Below are 27,725 nucleotides of genomic sequence, written 5' to 3' on the forward strand. Positions count from 1 at the left end.
ATTTCTTACTTTAAGATCCTAAAACAATTCTCCTCTCCCTGCCCCACCCCCTCACCCAGTTCATATAAAACTCACTCCGCCTTTAGCAACACCTTGCTATGCTGTTGTCTGTTAGTGCATGAATATCTGCCTTCTCTCTAGGAAAATGGACACTTACATCTCTAAAGCTGACCCTTCTATCTTGCTCTGCTTGGGTGTGACTGCAGCATTTGGAATAATCACCTTTTACAGAGCCAAGAAGAACCAGGTGCAGAAAAAGTATATATTTGGTCAAGGTTTCCTCCTGCTACTTTTATTGGGAATATTCTGTTTTGCCACACTGAAAAGTTATGTAAGTTTAACCCTGTTGCCTGTGGCATGTCTCATCTATTACGTTTACTTACCCGTTCAAATAATGTTACCTGTGGACAAGAAAGCTGTATTGATCACAGGTAAGAGGGAACATGCAAAGTTTGGTAAGCCAAATCTGCCCCTTTCACAGATATGCTATATAAATTTGTGTAATCTTAAAGGTTATTTGCTAAATATCTTGTCTTTTTTTTTTCTTTTTATTAATTATCCTCGTGTTTTTTCCAGGTTATTAAATGTTCTGAAATCATGTAGGAAAACATTCTTTGTGCTCATTTTATTATTAAGATTATTTATGGCTTTTTTATCTTGAAAAAAATTGAAGATAAGTTTTTCAAGATGCACTGCTAGTTTCTTTAACATTTATTAGTGAAATGCATATTATGTTCCTTATAATTGTTTAATATTTTAGAACTAAGATTTCAATGAGTAGGTGCATTTTACATTTTATCCTAATGCAATGCCTTAGTTTTACTTTTGAGAAATATTTTTTTTACCATGCACATGTGCACAATTATTTTTGACTTATGCATTTAAAAAGACTTAGTACCAAAGAATATCCAAAAAACTGATTCAATACAGTAAAATATTATACACATCCAACTTATACATTATTTGTCCATCTTTACAAAGTTATTAATGAATGAGAGATTTTCCTAGCAGTGGAAGTTCTTAAGTATCATGTGCTCATCTATGTTTTGCTCATGTATGAACTACCTATGACATGTTCTCTCTCATCTGCTTTTTGCTAAAAGATTTTATTTTGTTGTTTAAATATTTCAGTGTACTGTTTTATCTGGAGCAATTTGCTGCTGCTCATTTGCTTTACTAGCTTCCCCCCCTACTTTTTCTACCTGAAAGGGTGGATTGAATTTGAGTTGTAAAGCTGATTTATTTGGCTGAGAGTTTATACAGAAACTTGGAAAGTAATTTAGTTTGGATTGGCAAATGTTATTACTGAGATGAAAAAAGACAAATGATAAAACAACATCAGCAGCTAGGTCACGTCTATTCTTGTAGCTCAGCCAAGTTCTATCTGCTGCATCCAGTCATGGTTCATTTGTAGTGGTGTACGAAATGAGGATGGATGTGAGCGGTGGGTGAACAGGGAATACATGATTGTGAGTGAACGCACAAACCTGAATTTGATTATCCATAGCAATACTCTAGGTTTACACTGTGGACTCTGGAGAGTTTCTTTTCTCTTTTCCTTCTTTCAATATCTTTTGCAAGATGTTTAGATTTTGCCATTTCTTAATAAAAACCTGTCAGTTTCTTAGGGGGTATCTACACCAGATTGTGTGGCTTAATCAGTTGTGCTGCAGCTGATTATATTTCATTGACTCAAGTTCCATCCACCTTCAGTTAGTTAAAGAGTTGCCTTTGCATACACACTGGGCCTGCCTATAAGTCAACAAAAGTACAGCCTGTACTCTTTGACCTAGAAGGAAGTTCTACTGCTGACTAGCATGTAATCAGTTAAAACCAGGACTTATCCCCAACACATTTCTATGTTAAGTTATGCCAATTGTTGGCGCTCCAGTGATTGAAGCAATTTTGTGTGGAAATGCAAGTTCTGTCCAATTGATTTCAGCGTTGCTTTCTCCAATGTAGATGAGATTCCGTTTTAATGATATGCTGTGTTTCTCTTCACCTTTCCCCCCAAAATTGTTGTGGAATCTTGCTGTAAACTCCTGTCACATTCCACTCTGGAGATGGCAGCATTGCCGTGGAGGAGGAAGTGATCTTTGTGCGTATTTTAATCCTAGTCTTCACCACATGCTCTGGCAAGGAGTTCCACAGGTCGATGGAGCGCTGAGTGAAGAAAAACTTCCTTTTGTTTGTTTTAAACCTGCTGCCCATTAATTTCATTTGGTGACACCTAGTTCTTATATCATGGGAATAAGTAAATAACTTTTCCTTATTCACTTTTTCCACACCAGTCATGATTTTATAGATCTCTATCATATCCCCCCTTAGTCTCCTCATTTCTAAGATGAAAAGTCCAGGTCTTTTTATCTCTCTTCATAAGAGATTCTATAGCTTGAAGGACTTCCAGACCCAAGTACATGCCACAGTTCTCTGAAATGAGTGACAGAGATGCAAATGCTGTAAAATGCCTGAGAGGATGCTATGAAATAGTTGAGGAAGAGACAGCTTTATGTTTTGTGGGATGAATTTGTTGGGCACGTGCAACATTTTCCTCTTCAATCAGCCTTTGTAGGGTAAAGCGTACTAATGGTCAGATTAATGGTAGATTCTCCAGCTCTTGATGGCTTCCGTTAAGGAGTGGATGATGCCTTTCTGGAAGATGTGCTTTAGTGAAGCCCAAGTCATTGGGCCCCAAACAGGGGCAGCCGGGTGAAATTCTATGGTCAGATTAGTTGACGTAATGGTCCCTTCTGGCCTTAAAATTGATGTCCAGAACTATTACTTTAAAGGGAGCAGGGTTGGCCGCAAATCAGGTTTGTATGAGAGAGAGGTAGATTGGCTGGATGTGAGAGAAGGGCCTACCAATCCGATGCAAGTAAATGAAATGTTGCATTTACTCCTTGTCACTGCTAAACCTGTCTGCTTTCACCAACCCCTGGCCCTTTCCCTCCTTAAGGTTGTGCTATAAATGGAGTTAAGCACAGATCTCTGTCTTATATGTTCTCACTTAACAGGCAGGGCAGAGGAGAGGGCAGGTGGAGCATTCAGCACAGAAATGGGATTTTATTTCAACAAAACCCACCTCACCTTAATGAGATCTGCAACCTTTTTCATGTTTGCCCAGTGGGGATTCCAAGAGTGCATTGTTCTGGCATGTCAGAGCTATAGATAGCAATTGTCAGGAAAATTCTGGTGCTGTTCAGGAAAGTACAGATTTCATGGGGCTGATTCAGTAATGAATGTATTTGCATGCTAAATAACTCCTTCAGTCTGGCTAATGAGGCCATTCAGTGAATACTGGTACATTTAACTCAATTTGCAATTAATCTTTGTGTTCACATTTCAGGAACAATGCTCAATTTGGTTTTAGTGGCTAGGAGACATATGTAACCCATAAAGGATGTGCTGAATGTGCTTTAATAATGCTTGGGTCTGCAGTCAAAACGTCCATTGATTCAGGATTTTTGCAACAGTAAGGACTGCTGGGCGGGGTCCAACAACAACACATAATAGTTTTACCCTGTGCAGTGCTTTATAGAGCTTAAGTATCATTACCCCACAGTGAGGTTGGTAAGTAAGGAGTATGGGCCTTGTTTAACACATGAGTAAACTGAGGCAGGAAGTTAAATTACTTTTCCATGGCCACAGAAAGAGTTAATGTCATGACTCGGATTAGGGCCCAGGAGTGCTAGTTTGTAGGCCTGTGTTAAGACATCTAAGCCATACAGCATAGTGTATTTGGATGTCAGGAGTCTCTACCTAATGAATTTCCATTACATGAACTAGCCAGTTGCTAGTGTAATGTCCTTAATTTCAGTGTATGCAAGAGCTTCTTTGGAGTACATAGGGTGCAGATGTCTAGCCATGCTGTTTAATGCACTGCTGGAAGGATACAAATCCATTATGGGAAGAGCGCACTACAAAACCCCATACAGAACAGAATAATAAAGAAGCATGGTATGACTTAACAATCTCTCTCTTCCTTACACATTCAGTTCTGAGACTCAGTGTTACAGCGTGTCATGGCCCCTCCCGCTGTGGCCGCAGTTCCTTCTAGCTGAGCTCCTCCTGAACCATTTCCCAGGAATCTCCCTGAAAAGATGAGGGAGGACAGTGCTTCGCGCATGGTGAAGGGTCAAACAAGAGGGCCCGTTTGGCAGGAAGGGGAGGAGCCAGTATCTTAACAAGGCACGTCCAATTCCAACCCCCTCCCGCCTGTGAATGCATTGAGCTCCTAGAGAGGTGAGAGATTGGTGAATGCATTCATGCGGTCACCAACCAGTTGATCACAATCGACTGGTCGATCCTGGGGAGTCTCCCGGTCGATCATAATCTCTGTTGGTAGAGCGGGGTTGTCACTAAGGCAGGCTTCCTGCTGGTCTTGGCCCCACACTGCCAGCCCATTCCCAGAAGTGGCCAGTGTGGCCCTATGGGCCCGGGAGTGTGGAGGGGGGGAGGAACAGGAGTCTCAATGCACTGCTCCAGCCTCAAGCACCATCCCCCGCAGCTCACATTGGCCAGGAAGGGGGAACGGTGGCCAATGGGAGCAGAGGGGGTGGTGCTAGCAGAGAGGGACAGCATGCGGTGCCATTTGCTCCCCCCCGCAGGGCCAGAGGGGCATGTTGGCCCCTTCCATGAGAGGCATGGGGCTGGGACAGACACGGAGGCTGCCTCAGCCTCACTGTGCTGCTGACTGGGAGCCATTGGCCATTAAGTGCTGCCTGACAGGAGGCCACACACCAACCTCCAACCCCCTCCTGTAGCCAGCCCTCCATACCCTCTCCTGCACCCCAGCCCACTGTCTCACCCCCTGAATCCCCTCTTAGAGCCAGCACCCCATATTGCTTCTTTCACTCTAAACCCCCTCCTGCACCCTGATCCCCACCCCAGCTCTTAACCCTCTCTCAGAGCCAGCACCCAATATTCCCACCTGCACCCTGAACCCCTTCCTGTACGTCAAACACCTGCCCTGCTCTGACCCCCATCTCAGAACCAGCACCTCGCACCTGCTTCTGCACCCCAACCTCCTGCCCCAGCCCTGTGAAAGTGAGGGAAAGGGGGGGGGATGGAGTGAGCAGGGTGTGGCTTTGGGGAAGGGGCCGGGTCTTGGGGAAGGGGCAGAGTGGATCTTGGGTTGCCCTTACATTCAGAAAGAGCTCTTGGGCATAAAAAGGTTGGAGGCCACTTTCGTATGGTGAGTGGAGCCACACAGCTGTCACCAAGCGAGAAGCAGTCAAACAAACTAACGTAAGGGGCGTCTGCTGGACACAATCCCAGGGTTTTTCCTAAATGTGGGTATGTCTACACTACCACCCTAGTTCGAACTAGGGTGGTTAATGTAGTCAATTGAAGTTGCAAATGAAGCCCGGGATTTAAATAACCTGGGCTTCATTTGCATCTTGCCGGGCACCACCATTTTTAAATCCCCGGTAGTTCGGACTTCGTGCCCGCGGCTACACGTGGCACGGAGTAGGTAGTTCGAATTAGAGGTGTAACAGTAGTTCGAATTAGAGGTGTAGCGGTAGTAGGTAGTAGGTAGTTCGAATTAGAGGTGTAACGGTAGTTCAAATTAGAAAGCCTAATTCGAACTACCTACTCCATGCCACGTGTAGCCGCGGGCACGGAGTCCGAACTACCGGGGATTTAAAAATGGCGGCGCCCGGCAAGATGCAAATGAAGCCCGGGATCTTTAAATCCCGGGCTTCATTTGCAACTTTGATTGACTACATTAACCTCCCTAGTTCGATCTAGGGTGGTAGTGTAGACATACCCAGAGGTACTACCTAGACTGGAACACAGTGCTCAGAGTCTGTGTTTTTTAAAGTAGGGGTGGGCGGTTAAGGGGGATGTGGAATTTATCTCACAACTTGGTCTATTTTACAGATAGAAGTTTTTCTTCACAAGCGTTTTTGTGAGTCTCATGGATCAAGAGGTGGGCTCCCTTGCAGGCTGAGAAACCTCTTGCCTCTTTTCAGTTTGGTGGCGGAACGTGCCTGGAGGAGCTGGCTTCAGCTCATAGAGTTTCGGATTGTATTTTGCATAACGTAACCTCGCTTGGCTCAAAAGTAATTCTGCAGAATGATTTCTTTGAGCCCCCAGAGTACTTTGTATGATTGTCTGTTTCCACTGAGATTTCAAGACCTGCAAAGGCAAATATCTCTTAGGGTTTGCCTTGTTTATTTCAGGGAAAAGCTTTGCTATAACCAAGATTTCAATCTGAACGCTCTCTTGCATGGAAGCCATTCGGCTTTTTCATTCTGCTTCTCTAGCGTGTTGAGTCAAACCCTAACAGTGCAGGCGACCTGCACAAAATGAGCAGATGCCATCATCTCCAGAGCCTGACCGTCTGAGAGACATTCTCCCCGAGGCCTGGTCTGCACTATGAAGTTAGGTTGTCATATGTGTATACGCACAATACTGAGCTCCTTCCACCCACCTAAAGAGTGTATAAAGTCGACTTCCATATTCCACCTCTGTGAGAGGCATAGTACTTCAGTCAACATCTGTGTGTTGCCATAGGGATGTGTAGACATCGTGCTGTGTAATTTGAAGGGATCATCCATTAGGCGGTGTCCCAGAGGGCTCTGTTATTACCGCTCTGGAGAGCAGTACCAAATGCATTTCTTCCAGGTACACAGGAAACAGCCGCTCCCCTATTAAAGCCCTGGGAAATTTTGAATCCATATCCTGTTGGATCGTCATGGAGAGCTCACCAGCACAGCTGACCATGAATGCCCAGGGCCATGAACACGCCCCAGCATGGAGCACACAGGAGATACTGGATCTGATTCCTATGCGGGGACAAGAGTCTGTTCAGACAGAGCTCCGAACCAGCAGAAGAAATACAAATATCTATGCTAAAATCTCACCGGCCATGCGGGACAAGTACACCAAGGACACAAGAGTGCCTGATGAAAATAAAGAAGTTTAGGCAAGTGTACCAGAGGACAGGAAGGGGAATCAGAGCCACAGATAGGCCAGTTCTATGAGGAGTTGCATGCGATTTTAGGCATTGACCACACTACTCCGCCAAAACTCTCCATGGCTACCTCCTAGGCAACAACGAGGAGGACATTATTGGCCAGGAAGAGGAGGAGGAGGAGAATGTACAGCAGGCAAGCAGAGGATCTCTTTAACCTGACGGCCACAAACTTTTTAACACTGGAAACTTTCCCTTCACAGGAGCAGTTGGTGGTGGAGTGTGAAGCTGGGAAAAGCACCTCTGGTGAAGAAAACATTTTTCAATCAAACCGTCCAGGTCAAATGCAATTATTTGTAATGTTTAGTCTGAAGTTAAAAAACTGGGATAGTAGTTAGTGACGACCACTCTAGCCACGCCGAGCATGCTCTCCGAAAAAGACTGCTTATGTGCTTGGGGTGGGATTAGGAATTGTCCATGGAGATCTGGGGGAACGTCTTGTGGAGTCAGCCTGCAATTCTTTGCAGAAGGTTTCTGGGAAGGACTGCCCTGGGACACTTTCCTACGCTGCTCCGCTGTTAACTCTGCCAGCAACATTGCAGCACACGGACAGGGTCTGTACCCAGACACATGCAGCATCTGCTCTGCTACACTCAGGGGAGTGATACTGCATAAGGCTACCTAGGAGAAATGGGGGAAGTTTAATAAGTGCTAGTCCTGGAGGCTGCAAGCAATTTGATAAGTAACCGGCCCCTGTTTGCTGATCAAAAAACACGTTTTCCCTGGCGTGCCCTGTCTGGGTTTGGGAGGGATTGCCCAGGACCCCAGGCCGTGCCTCCTGTTTCAGTCCTTGTCACCCCAACCCAGTTCTGCTTCTTTTAAACAAGCAAACTTTTTAACACAGGGCTTGATGTTGCTGTGCTAAGGTAGAAACCATTAAAAACTGCAGCAAAAGACTTCATCCTCTCCTTGTGGGCTTACTTATCATGGCTCTGACACCAGACTGATCGTTGCAGGAACCAGTGGTTTTGCTTGTTTGTTGCTTGCCGGGAAGTGCTTGCCGGCTGCTTTTAAAAAAAATATAATTTAACCTTTCACCTCAAACCATGTATACACTGTCAATGCTGCCCTGGTGCTTTGCATTCTTTGCCCTGAAACTTTGTTCATGGGAGTATCCTCCACACTGGACCAGAGACTTCCCAGATTAAAAGGTGGAAAAAGAAGATAGAGGAGGGCATGTTCAGTGGGTCAATGAATGTCTCTGAGACTGGCAAGACCAAGCTCAGTGCATGGTGCATTTCACAATGACCAAGAGGACAGGAGAGCAGACAGTGAACACGAATGTGTCATGCAGGACAAGATGGTGTGGATTATGAGGGAGCAAACGGATATAAAGAGGTGTTTGGCTGAGGTTCAGAAAAGACAGCTGGATGCTAGAGTCCTGCTATACCCTATTCTGAACCTACTATCCTCATCAACAAGTTCCACATCCTCCTCCTTTCCCAGATATTTTTGAATGTGGGGTGGGGGAAGCTTTGGTATCCTTTGTACTCACTTATGGGGGCGGATACAAGGAACAGAAGACGCCAATTCATCATCTTTGATTGTGATTGCAGTGCAACTGTAAGCAGCCCGTCCTTGTTTTTCCCCCCACCCCACAGTTTTATGAGCCTCTTAGCCCCAGGTTAGCTTTACTTTTCTTTGCTGATTCTCATCAGTGTTTATGACCATAATACAATTAATGGTTTGAGAATAAAAGGCTCTTTATTCAGTCAGCACACTGTGGTTAGCAGGGGTTTAGTTTACAGGGCAGTACATGCAATCAAGGAGGCAGCTTGGTAAGGAACAACACCAATAAGTGGGTCATTGATTAAACTGGTTTTCGAACCTCATGAAGATGCAATGCTCCTCGATAGTCTCTTCTTATTGGCTTGGTATATGGCTGTTCAAAATTGTCTGCCAGGCAACCTACTTCAACCCCTCACACCACTGGAAACTTTTCTCCTTTAGTTTCACAGATATTATGCAGAACACAGCAAACAGCAACAGACAACAGGAATCTTGCTTTCTAACTTACAAAGCAAACAGCGTCAGCATGCTTTTAAATGTCCAAAGGCACATTCCACCATGATTCTGCACTGGTTTAGCCTATGGCTGAACTGCTCCTTACGGCAATGCACGTTGCCTGGATCTGCTTCATGAACCACAAGAGCAAAGAGTAGGATGGGTCCTGAAGGATAATGATTGGCATTTTAACATCACCAAAAGTAATTTTGCTTTCTGGAAAGAAAGTTCCTTCCTGAGGATTTCTGAACGGACCGGAGTTCCTAAAGATGTGCACATCGTGAAGCTTTATCAGTCATCCCATGCTGATGTTGGTGAAACTACCCTTGTGATCCACTAGCACTTGTAAACATGATTAAGAAATACTCCTTGTGATTTATGTACTCTTTGGCACAGTGGTCTGGTGCCAAGATAGAGATATATGTTCTGGTTATTGCCCCACTGAAGTTAGGTAACCCTATCACTGCACATCTATCTACTATGTCCTGCCCATTTTTCAGAGTCACTAACCTTCTTAGCAGAAGTCTGTTGGATCACAGCAGCCCACATGGGAGATTTACCCACTACAAATTGATTTCCCACTGGCTGGTAACAGTTTGAGGTTGTAGATAGGGATATTGCTACTCACTTCTCAATTGTCAGCACAGGTCTCAGTTCGGTATAGCTGGGGAAAGCTTATTGCACGGTTACATGAAAGTGGCCTTACTCATTTGAAAGTTCTGCTACCACTGATCCTCATCCCATAGCTGTGTGACTCTGCAGTCCCGCCAGTCAGTGCATGTTTCCCAAAAGTCACGTTCCACCCTGTCAAGGTGCGTGACTATTGCCAACATCTGCAAAGTGCTCCTGTCCCTGGCTACCAGCATTGCTGTTTGCAGGTCATCACATTGTTCTGCCTGGTGGCTCCTTCTGCAAATACCTCAGGATATGGTGCAAGGGGGTTACAATGCTTGCAAGAACAGTGTACAGCTGAGAAGGATCCATGCTTGCCGGGCTATAGTGTCTCCATGCTTAACTCAGGTTTAGTTTAAAAAGGCACGAACAAGGCTTGGATTGTTTGCCATTGATTTCAAGGAATGGCAGAGGTAAGTGCATTTATGGGAGTCTAACACCATGTATACATAGACACCAGTGAAAACGAGGTATTGCAAGCTCATGCCAACATTCCAATCCGTGCCACGCACTGTGGGATAGCTACCCACAGTGCATCACTCCACAAGTCAATGCAAGCCCTGCTAGTGAGGATGTGCTCCGCTGACCAAATGTACATCGTGGGAGCATGCAGAATTGACTTGCTTAAACCAAAAGCTCAATGCTGACTTAAATAAAATCAACCTAATTTGTGTAGACATACCCTGAGAGACTGAGGGTATGTCTACACTACAAAGTTAGTTCGAACTAACGGACGTTAGTTCGAACTAACTTTGATAGGCGCTACACTAGCGCTCCGTTAGTTCAAATTTAATTCGAACTAACGGAGCGCTTAGTTCGAACTAGGTAAACCTCATTCCACGAGGATTAAGCCTAGTTCGAACTAGCTAGTTCGAATTAAGGGGTGTGTAGCCCCTTAATTCAAACTAGTGGGAGGCTAGCCCTCCCCAGGTTTCCCTGGTGGCCACTCTGGCCAACACCAGGGAAACTCTACTGCCCCCCTCCTGGCCCCGGACCCCTTAAAGGGGCACGGGCTGGCTATGGTGCCCGTGCCAGGTGCAAGCCTGCCAGCACCCAGCCAGCAGACCCTGCACCTGGCACGGATCGAGCCACCCACCCGATGCTCCCCAGCCCTCCCCCTCTTCCCGGGACCAGGCTGGCGGCTCCCGGGAGCTTGCCCGGAACCGCAAGAGGCGGGCACCCACCTGGGCTAGTGCGGACATCGTGGACCTCGTCCATGATCTCCACACTAGGCACAGGAAAGTGGCCGGCTTGGGTAGGATAGCTGCCAGCCTGGCCACCCAGGAGCAGGTGTGCAAGAGAATCAAGGGGGTCCACTGAGACCGCTGACCCTGAGCTTACAATGGCCGTACTGGGTCAGACCAAAGGTCCATCTAGCCCAGTAGCCTGTCTGCCGACAGCGGCCAACCCTAGGGACCCTGGAGGGGATGGACCGAAGACAGTGACCAAGCCATTTGTCTCGTGCCATCCCTCTCCAGCCTTCCACAAACTTTGGGCAGGGACACCACTCCTACCCCCTGGCTAATAGCACTCCATGGACCCAACCTCCATGACTTGAACAGAGTTTAAAGGGAAGTGAGATCTAGTTCTAGCCTTCACAGCCTCCTGCAGCAAGGAGTTCCACAGGTTGACTCTTTGCTTTGTGAAGAACAACTTTCTGTTACTAGTTTGAAGCCTGCTACCCATTCCTTTCCTTTGGTGTCCTCTAGTCCTTCTTTATGGGAACTAATGAAGAACTTTTCTGTATGCACCGTCTCCACCCAACTCCTGCTTTTAGAGACCTCTATCCTGTCCCCCCTCCGTCTCCTCTTTTCTAAGCTGAAAAGTCCCAGTCTCTTTAGCCTCTCTTCATATGGGACCTGTTCCCAACCCCTGATCATTTTAGTTGCCCTCCCTCTCCCAGCCTCTCTCTTCCCCTCTCCCACCTCCTTTTCCCAGTCTCCCCCAGTTTTGTTCAATAAGGACAGATTCCATTTTGGAAGACACGTTATCTTTATTTTGTACATCAAGAAGAGGGGCTAGGGAAGGGTAAGTGGAAGGAGGTGAGGGAGGAATGGGGCACGAGCCCCCGATGGGGAGGACTGGGCTGGCTCTGTGGGCTTCTGGGGGTGGAAGCTCTCCTGCAGCCCCCCAATTGCTCCCTCTCCCCAGATGGCAGCCTGCGGCAAGTGCAGCCAGAATGATGGCCGAGTTCTGTGATGTGCCCAGTGTGGGCACTCAGGGCACTCCAAGCCAGGACTGGTTTGCAAGCGGGGCACCCCTGAGAACTGTCTGTCCGGGGTGGGGGTCGGGACCCTTTAAGCACAGCCCTCGGCTAGCCTGAGACAGCAGCTCCACGCTCTAAGTCCTCCTCTGATGCCCTGCCGGCACTGCTTCCAGCCATCCTTAACCCCGCTTCAGGGTCCACTTAATGTGGACGCGCTAGTTCGAATTAGCAAAACGCTAATTCGAACTAGTTTTTAGTTCTAGATGCGTTAGTTCGAATTAGCATAGTTCGAATTAACTAATTAGAACTAAGTTAGTTCGAATTAGTGCTGTAGTGTAGACATACCCTCAGCTATGCTTCCTTGGATGCATAAAGACTAGGTTTGCATAGGCAGTCTCCAAGTTCCCACAGATGCTTCCCTTATAGCTGTATCTAACTTCCTTAAACTTAGTCTTGGAATGATTAGATTGTTTTTATCAGTAAAGGTACGTCTAGACTGCAAGGCTATTTCGGGATACCAAGGGATACAAGTCCAAGGATCGCGTCCTCTATTTTGAAATAAAATTTTTGAAATAATGGATGCATTATTTTGACATCCCTGTAAACCTCATTCCACGAGAAATAAGGGATGTCTCGAAATAGCACTTTATTTTGAAATTTGGCACTGTGTAGACACGCCAAATTTCGAAATAGTCTATTTTGAAATAAAATCTAAATATCTTATTTCGACTTTAGAGTACAGTCTAGACATACCCTCAGTGTCACTAAACATCAATTCTATAGCACAAACACAAACTAGCAAAGAATATTTTCATCAGTAATCAAAATTTGCAGTTAGGTGAAGTACAAAGCATGCTGTTTGAGAATGTAGGGTTTGATTTAAGGATCTTTGATTTGGAATATTTCCATGTGATGTTGACAGTTTATATTTGAATGGTTATAAAGGTTTAGTTTGCTGCATCTCGACGTACACAGTCATTACGTAATTGTCTGAGTCACATAATTTCCTGCAACTGTGAAATTTTTGTACAGATTCTAAATCTAAAAAAATGCTTGGAAATGAACAGCTGTTATCCATGAAAATTGTTTAAAAAAATAAAACGTGAATTCTGCCAGGCCTACTGATATTGTAGTAGCAGACTTACCCAGCATTGTCGGGTTCCTTCAGGGCAGGGCCTTGGGGATGTGGGTGGGGGTGCAGGAGGCCGGAGGCCAGAGACCAGTTGATTCCCCTGCCTGCCAAGGGCCTGCTATCTCCCTCTTGCAGGACTCCCCTTCCCCAGCCCACCAAAGGCCTGTTGTCTCCCCCTGTAACCTGGTCGGTCGTTCAGGGGTCCTGGGGCACCCCCAGTTCGCGAGCCCGGGCTGCAATGGGTCCTGAGCTACCCCTGTTCCCAGCCTCTACTTCGCCGCTCCCACGGTCCTCTCTCTGCAGTCGGCTCCCACCGAGCTCGCTACTCCGCCATCCACTCCTGTCTTCCCCAGGATCGCCGGGCCCCCAGCCCCCAACTGTCCGCCCGGCGACCGCTGCCGACCTGGGACCACGCCGTCCCGTCCTGCTCCTCCCTGGTCCGGCTGTCTGCCTTGGGTGCTGGGATTCGGGCTCTGGGCGCCGCACTGCCTCCTGCGGAGTCTCTGGCGTGCCCTGTGGAGGAGGCTGAGAGCAGAAACTCCCCTGCCCCCCCCCACCTGTTCCTCCCACCACCCTTTTGAATTTCCCGCTTGGCGTCCGGCCCGCCCCTCCGTTGGCCGCCCTGCTGCCCCGGGTCCTAGTGCCCGCCGGCTATCACCCGGGCCACCCTGTGCATGCGCGCCGGCCGTGCCGGGTTTCCCTGGCTCCTCTGCCTGTGCCGCCGTGCCGCGCCGGACTCCCGGCACCAGCTGATCGGCCGCACGGGGTGCGGGGCCTTGGGTCTGGGGGACGAGAGTGCGGGGGTGAGTCCCCCCGTCACACCCCCCAAACTTCCCCAGCCCTCCAGGGTCCAGTGGTGGCCCATCAATACAGGTGAACTAGGTGGTCACCTAGGGTGCCAAGATAAATGGCCGTTGAGGGCTTTGGAGGTGGGGGCGCCGATCGCGCATTTTGCCTAGGGCACAAGTTGCCGGTAGCTCATCTAGGGCCACTCCTGCCAGGGTCCTGTTGTCTCCCTCCTCTGGATCCTCCCCCATCACTGTGGCCAACGGCCAGGATGGAGGGCAAGGTATTTGGGGAAGTGGGGCTACTTACTGATGAACTGGCACACCAAAACTCTGACCTTGCTGTAAGTAAGAAGCAGAGGAAGTTGCATTCCAAATTTGGTAACTGTTTAGAAGTTTGGGTACGTCTATACAGCAGCATTATTTTGGAATAATGGATGTCCTTATCTACACACAAGCAGTTATTGGTTTGCGTCTACACACAAGCAGTTATTGGTTTGCGTCTACACACAAGCAGTTATTTAGTCAAAATGTTGAAATATTGTCAAGCTGGAAGACTGCTTACTTCGACTCCTGTAACCCTCATTGTACGGGGATTAAGGGAAATTGGGGGAAGAGTGCTCTATCTTGAAATAAGTGCTGTGTAAACGTGCCAGAATTTGAAATAAGCTATTTCAACTTATGCTCTGCAATTAGCATAGCTCAAGTTGCGTAGCTTATTTTGAGTTTAACCCTGCTGTGTAGATGTATCCTTCTAGTGGTCCACAAAGAGTCTGCTTTATAAAGATCTGATACCCGGCCGGCTCTTGGATGTGTTCATGGTTTTCCTAGGAATCATTCTTAATAGATGAGGAAGAGCTGGGGGAAAGTTTCTTGTCTTTTTTCCCCCCCAAAACCGCACAGATTTAAGTTAACCCAAAAGTAATTTGTGCCAAAGTCATTGTTTTTTTCCCAAAACAAACAACAATAATAAAAGCCCAATATATAATATTTCATTTTGAAATTTACTTCAAATTGTATGCTAATTTTATTTTGAAGGATTTAAAAAAACCTGAAACAAAACCAAATGTCTCTTGTTTTGATTGAACAAAATGTTTCTTTTGACCAAGACAGATGTTTGTTAACTTACTGGTTGAATGAAAAGTAAAAGAAAAAATCAGATTGACTCTCAACAATTATTTTCCCATAACAGTCAGTGAACCAAAAAACCGCTCAAAGAACAACAACAACAAACATTTTCACAGTTCTGTTTAGGAAGATGTTTTCACATTTAATTTTGCCTAATTTTTTTCTGATTGTGGTGCTATTAGGAAGCGATTCCGGCATCGGACATGAATTGGCGAAGTACCTTGATAACTTAGGATTTGTTGTGTTTGCTGGTGTCCTGAATAAAAACGGACCTGGAGCTGAAAAATTAAAAAGGAGCTGTTCCCAGAGACTTTGTGTCCTGCAGATGGATATAACTAGCTCAGAACAAATTAAAGAAGCCTATCTACAAATTTCAGAGATGGTGCAGAACACAGGTATGGCTGACATTTTACATACCTGCTTGCAAGGAGCTTCCAATGCAGCAATGTTTGTTTGCAAATGTGTCCTTCTGGGTGTGGGAATTTGTGTTCTGCATTTCCCCTTTCTGTGCCTATGACCAGTCAGGATATTTATGGTGCTATCTGGCTGAAACTTTTGCTTTATAGAGCACTCCAAAAACAAGATCCTTGGCAAATGGCAGCAGTGTGTCAGCTAACAGAAGCAAGTGAGTCAACAGGAGGAAAGCAATGTGTATCTAAAATTGCCCAGCTTCCTAACTTTGTTCTGGGTTGGGCCATCCAGACTAGAAGCTGGCATTTTAACAAGCATTCTTCTTTTTAGAGACACTATATTTGCTTACCTTCTTTGGCTGGGACTCCAGAACAGTAACATACATTTCCCTTTAATAGATAAATTCATGGAGGTTAGATCCATCAATACTTATTAGCCAGGATGGGTACGAATGGTGTCTCTAGCCTCTGTTTATCAGAGGCTGGGAATGGGTGACAGCAGAGGGATCACTTGACTCTCTCTGGGGCATTTGGCATTGGCCACTGTTGGAAGACAGGATATTGGTCAGGATGGGCCTGACCCAGTATGGCTGTTCTTATGTTCTCTTCTTCAGGTTTATGGGGTGTGGTTAACAACGCAGGAGTCCTGGGGTTTCCTGGAGATGGTGAGCTACTACCCATGAGCATGTACAAGCAGTGTATGGAGGTGAATTTCTTTGGGCCTGTAGAGGTCACCAAAATGTTCCTACCATTACTTCGGAAATCCAAAGGAAGGCTCATTAATATCTCCAGTATGGCAGGTGAGTTAAACTAATGTTCCAAGTGGAGCATGCTGTACCAATAATGATTTATAATGTACCTGAAGTAAATACTGAGCAAGGTGTGGGCCAGTTTATCTCTGATAATTCTACGAAGTCCATAGTTGCTTATTATTTGATTATCTATAGCCTCAATGACTTGTCCTGTGACTGCCTCCCATAACCAGCCCTTGAAGAAGAATAGTTTTATAGGGATAAAAACTGTGGAATTCTAGAGGAATTAATTCTTATTCCATAGAAACTAATATATTAATCTAGCATGCCTCGATCTGGATGTGATAGGTAGAAAATCCCCAGCAGGAGAACAACCAAGTGTTGGCAGGGATACAAAAATAGGTCTGGAACCAGGAGCATGGGGGGTATGGCAGCAACCCCTGGCTTGAATTGCTTTTCCATTATATAGAGGGTTTACAATTTGGATCAATGACTCACAGCACCCCTAAAATTGTTCTAGCACCCCACGGCACATAGAAACTTGAGGGACACACAGAGCAAAGCACCCCAGAAGTTTTGAGCAGAAGGGAGGGACAAATTTTCATAGTGGGTGTTTTCCTGTCTAACTATGGGACCCGCATGCTCAGAGAAAGCTAGCTGACCTAGAAATGGAAAGCAGTGCCATGATTATGTAGAGGAAAGATCCTGGGCATCTGAGAGGACTTGGCCCAACGAACTGTAGAAGTGTGAACGCTAAGAACCAGAGTGATCAGGAAACTGAGGCAGGGAAACGTGTATTGGGGTATTGATGATTTTGTCTAGATCTATATTAAATAAGGAGTAAGCATGTCCTATGGAGAGTTTTTGTATCTGTTGGCTTTCACTTGCATGCCACTGAACAGTTAGACTCTGAGGGTATGTCTAGACTGCGGAGTTTTTGTGGGATCCCAGAGGTATCCCAGAAAAACTCTGCTGTGTCCAGGGAACACATCTTCTCTTCTGCTTTTTTTGCAGCAGAGCAGATGCGCTCTTTCAGGAACCCTATCTTCCTCATTCTATGAGGAAGAAGGGCTCTTCTGAAAGAGAAGGTTTTTCCAAAATTTGGCCCAGTGTAGATAGGACAAATTTTGGAAAAGCGTCTTATAGAATCATAGAACTATAGAGCTGGAAGAGAACTCAGGAGGGCATCAAGTCCAGCCCCCTGCCCAAGGCAGGACCCATATCAACTAAATCAACCCAGCCAGGGCTTTGTCAAGCCGAGATTTAAAAGTATCAGAAAAAGGTAGGCAAATTGTGGAGTGCAATTTGCGTACCTTTTTCCGATACAAGTTTGTAGTCTAGACATAGCCTGAGTGTCCACACAGACAGAATTCTGAGAGAGGGTGTATTTACGTGATGGAGAACTCTGAGAGGCCTGCTGTAGTCCTAAGGACGAGCAATTGGACTGCAGGATTGCGATGGTCCCCAAATGCCACGTAACTGGTAAGTGTCTATTCAGAGGGTTTCTGTCTATAACTGTGTTGAAGTCTGCTCATGCAGAATAGTCTGTTAACAATTTAAGGCCTGAATTATTTTTTTTAAATCAGAAAGATTTCAGTTCCCTTTGAGGGATCTATTTTTATCCCCCTCCTCTGACCTTTTCCACATTTGTGAATATAGACTTGGAAATCCACATCAGGGTTATCGTCCCCTTCACTAATTTGAGCAATTACTATTGGCTTATGCAAATTTTAAATGCGCTGGCATAAATTTGGAGACATGACATGACAAAGGATCTGTATTTCAACTGGCTGGCTCCCCCTGAAGTAAATGACAAATACGCATGGACTCCAGTCTGAGCAAACTCAGCTGCCCATATTCTGGGTGACAGCCTGGCTCTATTAAGTCAATGAGAATTTTGCCAGGAGGGAGAAAAATTGTTCTCCTTGACTTCTGATGATAGAACAAGAAGCAATGGGCTTACATTGCAGCAAGGGAGGTTTAGGTTGGACACAAGGAAAAACTTCATAATTGTCAAGGTGGTTAAATAATGGAATAAATTGCCTTCGGAGATCGTGGAATCTCCACTGGAGATATTTAAGAGTGGGTTAGATAGACATCTGAGCACTAAGTTGGTGCTTTGTCCTGCTGTGAGGGCAGGGGACTGGATGTGATGACCTCTCGAGCCACGTTCCCTCTAAACTGTGTGGTAGCACAGTTTAGTCAGTCAGCTCCTTGTACTGAGCCCTGAGCCTCCGACTGGGTGGGGCTGATTAATCACCCGTGATATTGTGCTGCCCCGCAGCTTCGAGGGAATCCTGCTCTTGAGGGCCCTTCCATTTCTAATATTCTATGAGTCTATGATTTCATCCTCTTGTGCATCCTAACTTAGTTACCTAAGATGTATATACTCCCTCAGCAAACTAATGAAAAAAGTCAATATTTCTGCGTGAAGGTAGGTTTGTTTTCAGGTCGTGTTTTCTTACATATGAAACCTTAGAATTTTGAGGGAAGTGAAGGAAAAGTGAAGGGAACAGTTCATTGAGCATTTTAAAACCAACTGTTCTAAAGTGGGTGATCACCTAAATGTATGTTCTCCTGGAAACAGGAGCAACAATAGGAGCTGGCAGTCAGTAGAGGTGTTAGGACTCTTAGATGCAGGATCCCAAGCTTCCAGAAGAGTCTGGTTTGATGAAGACAAGTTAAAGGATTGCAGTATTGGCTTGTTTATTATCAAGTGATTGTTACTGTTGGAAGGAGGGGGAACCACTACCTCTCTCATTGATAAAGGAGAGAAAATCTGTATGAGCTTTTTTTGCACACAACGGACATGTCCACACTGCTTGTTTTTGCGCAAAAATGATTGGAAGAGACTATGCAAATGAAGCGCAAGAAAATGCTAATAAGCACTTCATTTGCATTGTCTCTTCCATAAAAAAACAGTGTAGACATAGCCTTCCAGAACAGCTGGAAGAATCTCATTATGTGTCTTGGTGGGGAAAGAGTCCACTCCAACTAGCGTTAACTCTGACCTTGAAGGAAAGGAATGCTTTGATTCAAGAAAGAAGGAGGTAATGTCAGTTCACAGAAGACAGGAGTTGACTAGACTGTCTTTAAAACAAAGACTCTCTGCTTTTATTTGCAGTTAACACATGTCTTTGGCCACTGCAGTAAGAAATTGGGTAGAAATTTTGTTGAAACCATCTAGCAACCCTACTTGACACATCTGTGATTTAATAACTGTGGTAACTGAACGCCGACATAAATTAAGTCGACACAATTCTGTAGCATCGACATGGCCTAAAGCTGGAACTGAGACTGTGTCATTCGTGGCTGATCTGCATGACAGTGACTTCAAAGCCACTGCCTTTATTCACCCTTTTAAAAAAACAGCAGAATAAAACCCTGCCCCTTAATTATTAACACTCTAAAATGTTGCCTGCCTGATTTCCCTTTCTGAACACAGCAGCCATTGTGATTCTCTCGGCCTTGCATTCCAAAATGCAGTCCAATGTTGAAAGGTGACAGGTGGCCAGGTGTGACTGTGGCTGCAGTTGCTTGGCGCGACTGCCATTTTAGGATTTTTGGGGGTCCAGAAACAAATGAGCCCCTGGACATCTTGCCTGGACCCTCAGTGAGAGCGGTGTCATTTTGGATCATTCTTTTTCATTATGGAGCTAACGTAGCCCAGAAAGCACTGGATTCAAACGTGGTCATGTTTATGTTGCTCCTAGGATGCATTCCGTTGGCACGGTTTGCTGCGTATGGCTCATCGAAAGCAGCCCTCTCCATGTTTTCTGGAGTCATGAGGCAGGAGCTCGCCCAATGGGGAGTTAAAGTCGCTGCAGTTCATCCGACGGGCTTCAGAACATGTAGGTATTCGACTTTTCAGGAGTTGTCCTTCCATTGGATTGCTCCCTATCGACCAGCATTCTCAAGTGAAAATCATGGTTGATTCTCAGCAGCCACCGTTACTTCCTCTCCTTTACTTCCGTTACTCAAAGTAAGTGCCAGCTTTCTTAAGGGAATTTAAAATCCTCCAACCAACCTCCCCCCTACAAAGGTAGTGAGGGATTTATTGATTCCAAGCAACCAACCTATAATGATCTTTATCAAGGAAGGACTGAATCCCTTTCTTTGCCTTTCCCGAGGAACAGAACGTACTGAATGACTAGTAGTGGCATGTCTTAGGGGCTTGTCTACCCTGCTACTTTATTGCCCTGTCACGTTCTCACTTAGGGGTGTGAAAAAACACCCCCTCCCCAAGCACAGCCAGTTACAGCGATGTGAAGTGGCAGTGTAAACAGTCTCCCAGTGCTGTTAGCTATTCCCCTCATGGAGGTAATTACCTACAATGCTGAGGAGGCCTGCCCCCGGGCAACCCTCCCCCAAGCTCATCCCCTGCTCTGCCTCTTCCTGCCCCTGCTCTCCCCTCCCGGCCCCCAAACCCCACCTCTCACTCCATCCTCACACTGCTTCTTAATGCCCCTGCTCCTTTCCGTCCCTCAAAGCCCCACCCCTCACTCTAGCCCCACACTGCTTCTTCCTGCCCCTGCTCCGCCCTCTCCTGCTCCCATTTCATGCCTTCCCTGAAGTCCCCCTCCCTGAGAGAGGTGAGGGATTACTGGGGGGTCCTGATGTGGGGAGAAGCAGGGGTTCCCCCCACTCACTGCAGTGTCAGAACCTGGAGTAACCCAGCAGCCTGCTCTGCTCTGCTGCAATCTCCCAGCTGGGTCACTCTGCTTCAGCGATGTGGCGGGAAGCAGAGAGATCCAGACTCAGCTTGCCCCCCAAAGCGATGCAGGCTGGGGCTAGGGTTGGGGCACTTTGCTTCCTCCACCGGGATGAAGTGGAGTGACCTGGCTGGGACATGGCAGAGCTTTTTGCTTTCCACAGCTGCTGCCACCCTGGTGAGTGCCAGGGACCTGACCCCTGCCTGGTGCTATGACCACTCTGTCATTGTGTGCACTGAAGCACTAAGGCGGCTGTGGGTTTAAACATACAAGTATAGGCAAAGCCTATGTGTTTGTCAGCCATTCCCGATGCGGGAGGCAGTCGTTTCTCTTTTTTGGTTTTGTCTGCCTTACTAAAACGAAAAAGCAGATTTCTAGTGTGGGTCTGACTTGATTCAGGAAGCCACAAGAAGTAATTAAGAACATCCATCCTTCTCTAATCCTCTTTATCAAACTGTTTTCCTGTGTAATGAGTGGTCTGGTTCTTTAATATCTTGCATTGCTTCAAGGTGCTACTCATTTTTACTATGCCTTTCTACCTTTTTAATCCCTTCCACCCACATTCCAAAAGCCCTTACAACTCTAAATTTTTTGTTCCCTCCACCATGTTAGGGTATGTCTACACTACAGCTCTAATTCGAACTAATTTAATTCGAGTTGGGTCCATGGAGTGCTATTAGCCAGGGGGTAGGAACGGTGTCCCTGGCTTCTGTTTGTGGAAGGCTGGAGATGGACGGCACGGGACAAATCGCTTGGTCATTGTCTTCGGTCCATCCCCTCCGGGGTACCTGGTGCTGGCTGCTGTCGGCAGACAGGCTACTGGGCTAGATGGACCTTTGGTCTGACCCAGTACGGCCATTCTTATGTTCTTATGTTCTAAGCTCAGGGCTCAGGGTCGAGGGTCTCACTGGACCAACTTGATTTTCATGTAAACCTGCTCCTGGGTTCGCATGTGGCCTTTGGTGGCCAGGCTGGCAGGTATCCTGCCTTAGTCGGCCACTTTCCTGTGCCTAGTGCGGAGATTGTGGTTGTTGGAGGCCTCCTCCCAAACCTCGATGAGGGCCACGATCTCCGCACTAGACCAGGCGGGCACCCGCCTCTTGTGGCCCTGGGCAGGCTCCTGTGAGCCGCCAGCCTGGTCCTGGGAAGAGGCAGAGAGCTGGGTGGCAGCGAGTGGCTGACTCATGCTGTGCCAGGTGCAGGGTCTGCTGGCTGGGTGATGGCAGGCTTGCACCTGGCACAAGCACCGTAGCCAGACCGTGCCCCTTTAAAGGCTCCGGGGCCGGGAGGGGGGCAGAAGAGTTTCCCTGGTTTGGCCCAGAGTGGCCACCAGGGCAACCTGGGGAGGGCTAGCCTCCCACTAGTTCCAATTAAGTGGCTACACAGCCCTTAATTCGAACTACTTAATTCGAACTAGGCATTAGTCCTCGTAGAATGAGGTTTACCTAGTTCGAATTAAGTGCTCCGCTAGTTCGATTTAAATTCAAACTAGCGGTTTGTATGTGTAGCCCCTATTAAAGTTAACTCAAACTAACCGCTGTTAGTTCGAATTAACTTTGTAGTGTAGACATACCCTTAAGGCTATGTCTACACTACAGAGTTTTTCCAGGATACCTCCGGTATCCCAGAAAAACTCCGCTGCATCCAGGGAATGTGTCTGCTCTTCTGACATTTTTTGCGGAAGAGCAGACGCGTGCTTTTGGAAGACCTGTAAACCTCTTTTCACGAGGAAGAAAGGCTCTTCCGAAAGAGAAGGTTTTTTCCAAAATTTGGCCAAATCTCGGAAAAGCCACTTCCAAAAAAACAATTGGAAAAAGATACCCAAAAAAGAAGTGTAGTGTAGACATAGCCTCAACGAGGCACACAGATAGTTCGGAATAGGAAGCCTAGTCCGAACTATCTAGTTCGTGCTGCGTGTAGCCACGGGCACGGAGTCCGCACTAGCGGACATTTAAAAATGGCGGCTCCCGGCAACATGCAAATGAAGCCCGGGAAATTCAAATCCCGGGCTTCATTTGCAAGTTCGTATGACTACATTAACCACCCTAGTTCGAACTAGGGTGGTAGTGTAGACATACCCTTACATCCTAAAGCCTGTATTCCCTGTCTCTGTGGATGTGTTTAGTTCTGGTGAGGAAAATGGAAAATGAACTTCCAGTGCTCTGTCTCCAGAATCTTTTATTAGCACTAAAAATTGTGTTTTCAAAGACATTAAAAAGCAAACAGAATTGTCTGTGGTTATAAACGCCCATTAAATATATTCCATGTAAAATAACTTGGAATGGCCTGATTGAGAACGCTTTTCTGAAGGGGCAGGGGTCTAAAATTTCCTGGCTATTCCTCTCTATTTATATATGCCTTAGGTTAGCAAAGTACCAGTTTGGAAGCAAAGACAAAAAGGAGTGAAATCCCTCAACCCACACTTTGCAGTAGGCTGTCCTGTCCTGTGCTAGCAATAAGTTTTGATATTTTGAAAACCCTCAGTCTTAATATCAAACAATTAGGCCTAGCGATAGGTGTGGGGGGAGGGGCAGTTGCCCCAGGGCCTCGATATTTAAAAGAATCTGGGGCTCCAGGCCCGTACACAGGAATTTCTCTGTGTGTGTGCGTGTGTGGGGGTGCTCTTTTTTGTAAACGTAGACAGCAAAGCTGCTAACGCACCCCCCATGGTCCCTCAAGTAAGTGTGCTCTGGCTGGCCAGAGGAAGCCTGGGGCTGATTTCTGCCCCCCGCCCCGGAGCGAGGCCCAGTCTACCCCCTGGCCTTGCTCTTGGGGAGAAAGGGGAAATCAGACCCAGCCTTGCCCCGGCCAGGTAGAGCTTGAGGGAGGAAGGCTCGGGCAGTGCGTTGCCTCTGTCTTCCCCTGGCCGACCGGAGCACACTTACTTGGGGGACCATGCCAGGATGGTGCATTTGCACCCTTCACCCCCCCCCCCCCCACGTATGGTCCTGGGCTCCCAGCCGCCACCACTGCTACATCCAGAGTGGTGGCAGCTGGAGCCCTGTGCCCTTTAAATCGCCGTCAGAGCGCTGCATGTCATGCTCTGGGAGGCTGTGAGGGCTGGAGGCAGGGGCGGACACGGTATGCTCCAGGCGGGCTGGCTGCCCCAGCTCTGCTCCTTCTGCCTGAGGCCACGCCCCTCGCTGGAGTGTGGAGCTGCCCCCCTTCCACCTTGCCCAGGGTCCCAGCATGTCTGTTGGCCACTCTGCAAAGAATGAAAGTGTTTCATACACTGTAGATGTTCAGAACAACAATAGGGAGGAAAAAAAGACCCAATGTATTTACTTACGTTGAACTGTGATTTTTTTTAAAGGGATAGAGAATAAGACAGAGAATATCTTCTTGCCTCTATATAAATTCATTGTATGCCCACATCTTAAATACTGCTTACAGATGTGGTTGCCTCATCTCAAAAAAGATATCGGCATTGGAAAAGGTTCAGAAGAGGGCAACAAACATGACTGGGGGCTTGGAACAGGTGCCATATGAATAGAGATTAAAAAGACTGGGACTTTTCAGCTTAGGAAACAGGAGACTAAGAGGGGAAATGATAGAGGTCTAAAAATCATGACAGGAATGGAGAAAGTGAATAAGGAAAATTTATTTACCTGTTCCCAGAACATAAGAACTAGGGGTCACCAAATGAAATGAATAGGTAGCAAGTTTAAAACAAACAAAAGGAAGTTCTTCTTCACACCACACACAGTCAACCTGTGGAACTCCTTGCCAGAGGATGCTGTGAAGACTAGGGCTGTGTCTAGACTTCACCCCTTTTGCAGAAAAGGGATGCAGATTAGACACAATGCAATTGCAAATGAAGCGGGGATTTAAATCTCCCCCGCTTCATTTGTATGAACATGGCTGCCGCTTTTTTCCGGCTTGGGGCTTTGCCGGCAAAAAGCGCCAGTCTAGACGGGGATCTTTTGAAAAATAAAGCCTTTTCTGAAAGATCCCTTATTCCTCTTAAAATCAGGAATAAGGGATCTTTCAGAAAAGGCTTTATTTTCCGAAAGATCCCGTCTAGACTGGCGCTTTTTGCCGGCAAAGCCCCGAGCCGGAAGAAAGCAGCAGCCATGTTCATACAAATGAAGCGGGGGAGATTTTAATCCCCACTGCATTTGCAATTGTGCTGTGTCTAATCTGCATCCCTTTTCCGCAAAAGGGGTGCAGTCTAGACACAGCCCCGGACTTTAACACGTTTCAAGAAAGAACTAGATAAATTCATGGAGGACAAGTCCATCAATACTCATTAGCCAAAATGGGTAGGAATGGTGTCCCTAGCCTGTCTGGAAATGGATTACAGGAGAGGGATCATCAAATGGATGATTACCTGTTTCTGCTCATTCCTTCTGGGTGATCAGGCATTGGCCACTGTCGGAAGACAGTATACTGGCTAGATGGACCTTTGGTCTGACCCAGTATGGCCGTTCTTATGTTCTTATGACTGTGAAGTTAACGTCCAAAGCCCAGATACTCATAAACTTGAGTTTGTTATTGCAGCCATTACCGGCACACCTGAGTTGTGGGCTCAGAAGAAAAACCATCTTCTGGAGAATCTCACACCAGAGCTGAAGAAAGATTACGGTGAAGACTACATTGAAGCACTGAAAAATGTCCTTCTGAACATGTCGGTTAATTGTGCCTCTGACCTCTCCCCAGTATTAGATGACATTCTCCATGCTTTATTGGCAACGAGTCCACGTGGTTCATACACTCCAGGCAAACACGCTTACCTCTCTGTTTGCATATTTTGCTATTTTCCGCTCTGGCTTTATGATTTTTTCACTGCTAAGTTTCAAAGAAGCAAGAATGTTCCCAGTGCTCTCAAGGTATTTGAGGCCAAAAGCAAGAACATCTAGGCAGAGCGCGGGACTCCATCCGCAGTTTGAATCACCCTGGGAGAGCACAGCAGGGTTGTGTGTGAAGACTGTGTTTGCCTCACTGCAACTGAGTGGGACCCTTCTGTCAAACTGCATCCCAGCTGCTGGGCCATGGGGTGGGAGGAAAATCTTGAAGCTTTTTGTATTCGTTCAGGAAAGGTGGAGGAAGGACAGCACCGGCAGCAACAGTGACGGCTTCCCCTCACACTACCTCTCACCTCCTCCCCCATCCCCAGCCTTTACCTATGGGAAGCAAGAGGTTAGTTCCAGCCTCCATGCCCAGTCCGTCTGCCTTTTTTGCTGAGTTTGCTTCATCTTGCCAGTGAAAGCCAAACACAGTGAAGCTCATATGAAGCCACATGTTCTCCTGTGTGTCCAGAGTGGTGTACGATTCCCTCCTCCTTAGCACACTCTGAACCTGGCTTGAGGAATGGCGAGGAAGTAGGGGGCCGCATTGCGGGTACTCCCTGTGTTGGGGGGTGTATATAGCTCACACTAATGAGAAAGCTTTCCAGAGACCCTGAGTGTCAAGGCTAGCCCTGCCCCTTCAGCCCCCTCAATCATGCAAGGTAGGAAGGACACTGCAGACAGATAGGCGAGGAGCAGGATTGCCGTAAGACTGTTGGACTCCTAGAGGCACAGCTAAGAGATCTGCACTCCAACCCTACAGAGAATGCAGTGAGCTCCCAATGTAAGCTGTGCTGATTAAGCCCAGGCAGAGAGATTTCTCAGAACCTTTATGCAGCGGTATCATTGGTAGAGCTGTGGACTCCTCCCACATCTTTAGGGAGTCCTAGCAAGGGGGTACCTCCAAGGCATTGGGGCATTTGACTTGCTTTTTCTTCCCCCCATCCAGAGAAACGTAAGGCCTGCAGAGCACAGGGTCCCCGGTAAGGAAGAGAGACCTGTGCTGACGCCTCCCAGTGCAAGTAACTAGGCATGGTCAGGTTCTCCCCCCATCTGGGAGAAAAGCCCCAAGGGTCTCCCTTCCTGCTCAGGCATAAGTGATATATGTGTGTGGGGCATGAAGGGTCACGTGCCTCATAGATTTTAATTGTTGAAGCTGGGTTCCCTTACTCTGCCCCCTCCTTCCCCTGCAGGATATGGGTCTTCTTGGCTCTCAGATAGGTCAGTGGGGAGTGGGAGTCAGAGAAGGCCAGGTGGCCAGTGAAACAGGTGAGTGGGTGCAAGGGCCAATGGGGTGGCAGAAGCATGCTGCACCCAGTGAAGGGGGAAGGAGTGGTGGGTGGGAACATCCCTTTCCCAAGTCTGACTCTAAAGTCTCAAGCTAGCGCGAGAGTGTTTAAAGCCATATTGTCACGTGTCACATTTTGGAAATGAAAGTGACCATAGGTCAGACTGTTTTTCTCTTTTTCTGCTGTTCCTGTTAGGGTGTGGATACATGGATGGTTTGCGAAGAATTGAGTAGAATTGGTTGCATGAGTAGAATTAGTTTTGGTTTTCAACAAATAATCAACTTTTGACCAAAATGGCCAAAGGTGGTTTTTTCATCACTAGTCATCCCACTTGTCTTGTGTTAAGGCGATACTGTGACTTTTGCCGCAAGAGCCTATGCAAATGAAGCGCAGATTAGCATTTTCTCGTGCTTCATTTGCATACTCTCTTTCGGTCTGTTTTTGTGCTAGGGGTTTTTGCTCAAAAACAGGCAGTGTGGCCATGGCCGTATTGCACAAAAACCTCTAGCGCAAAAATGGACCGAAAGAGTATGGGTAAATGCTAATCCGTGCTTCATTTGCATAGGCTCTTGTGGCAAATCTTGTAGTGTAGCCAAAGTTTCAGAATATAGTGGGGGAAAGTCTGGCTCTATTGAAAGACAAGGGGAGTTTTGGTATTGAATTCAGTGGAGCCAGACTGTAACCTAGAGATTTAAATTATGCCAAGCGCAAAGACAAGAAACCTTCACTATGTTCCAGTGAAGATTTCCATACACAGAACTTTGTTTCTTAATCCTATCTCTTTATGTACGTCTTTTGAGAGGTTTTTTTTTGTATTTGTATTCGCTTTTTGGCAATAAAATAAATAAAAATAACTTCCTTTTTTTTGA

General features: G+C 46.8%; 1 protein-coding gene across 1 annotated transcript; it reads left to right on the forward strand.

The window, feature by feature from the left end:
* On the forward strand, window positions 1–27,719 carry HSD17B2 (hydroxysteroid 17-beta dehydrogenase 2). The gene is made up of 5 exons (XM_006122663.5): window positions 1–431; window positions 15,089–15,301; window positions 15,931–16,116; window positions 19,782–19,919; window positions 25,281–27,719. The coding sequence occupies exons 1-5, from the start codon at window positions 119–121 to the stop codon at window positions 25,637–25,639; spliced, it is 1,209 nt and encodes a 402-aa protein (XP_006122725.4). The 5' UTR covers window positions 1–118; the 3' UTR covers window positions 25,640–27,719.
* The last annotated feature ends 6 nt before the right edge of the window (window positions 27,720–27,725 follow it).

This window comes from Pelodiscus sinensis, chromosome 12, assembly GCF_052426305.1.
Source record: "Pelodiscus sinensis isolate ZL-2025 chromosome 12, ASM5242630v1, whole genome shotgun sequence".
Classification (NCBI taxonomy): Eukaryota; Metazoa; Chordata; order Testudines; family Trionychidae; genus Pelodiscus; species Pelodiscus sinensis.

Coding starts and splice junctions, on each gene's coding strand:
- HSD17B2 (XM_006122663.5), top strand. CDS start 119: ATGAATATCTGCCTTCTCTCTAGGAAAATGGACACTTACATCTCTAAA. Junction 16,117..19,781: donor TAATATCTCCAGTATGGCAG/GTGAGTTAAACT, acceptor TGTTGCTCCTAG/GATGCATTCCGTTGGCACGG. Junction 19,920..25,280: donor TCCGACGGGCTTCAGAACAT/GTAGGTATTCGA, acceptor TTGTTATTGCAG/CCATTACCGGCACACCTGAG.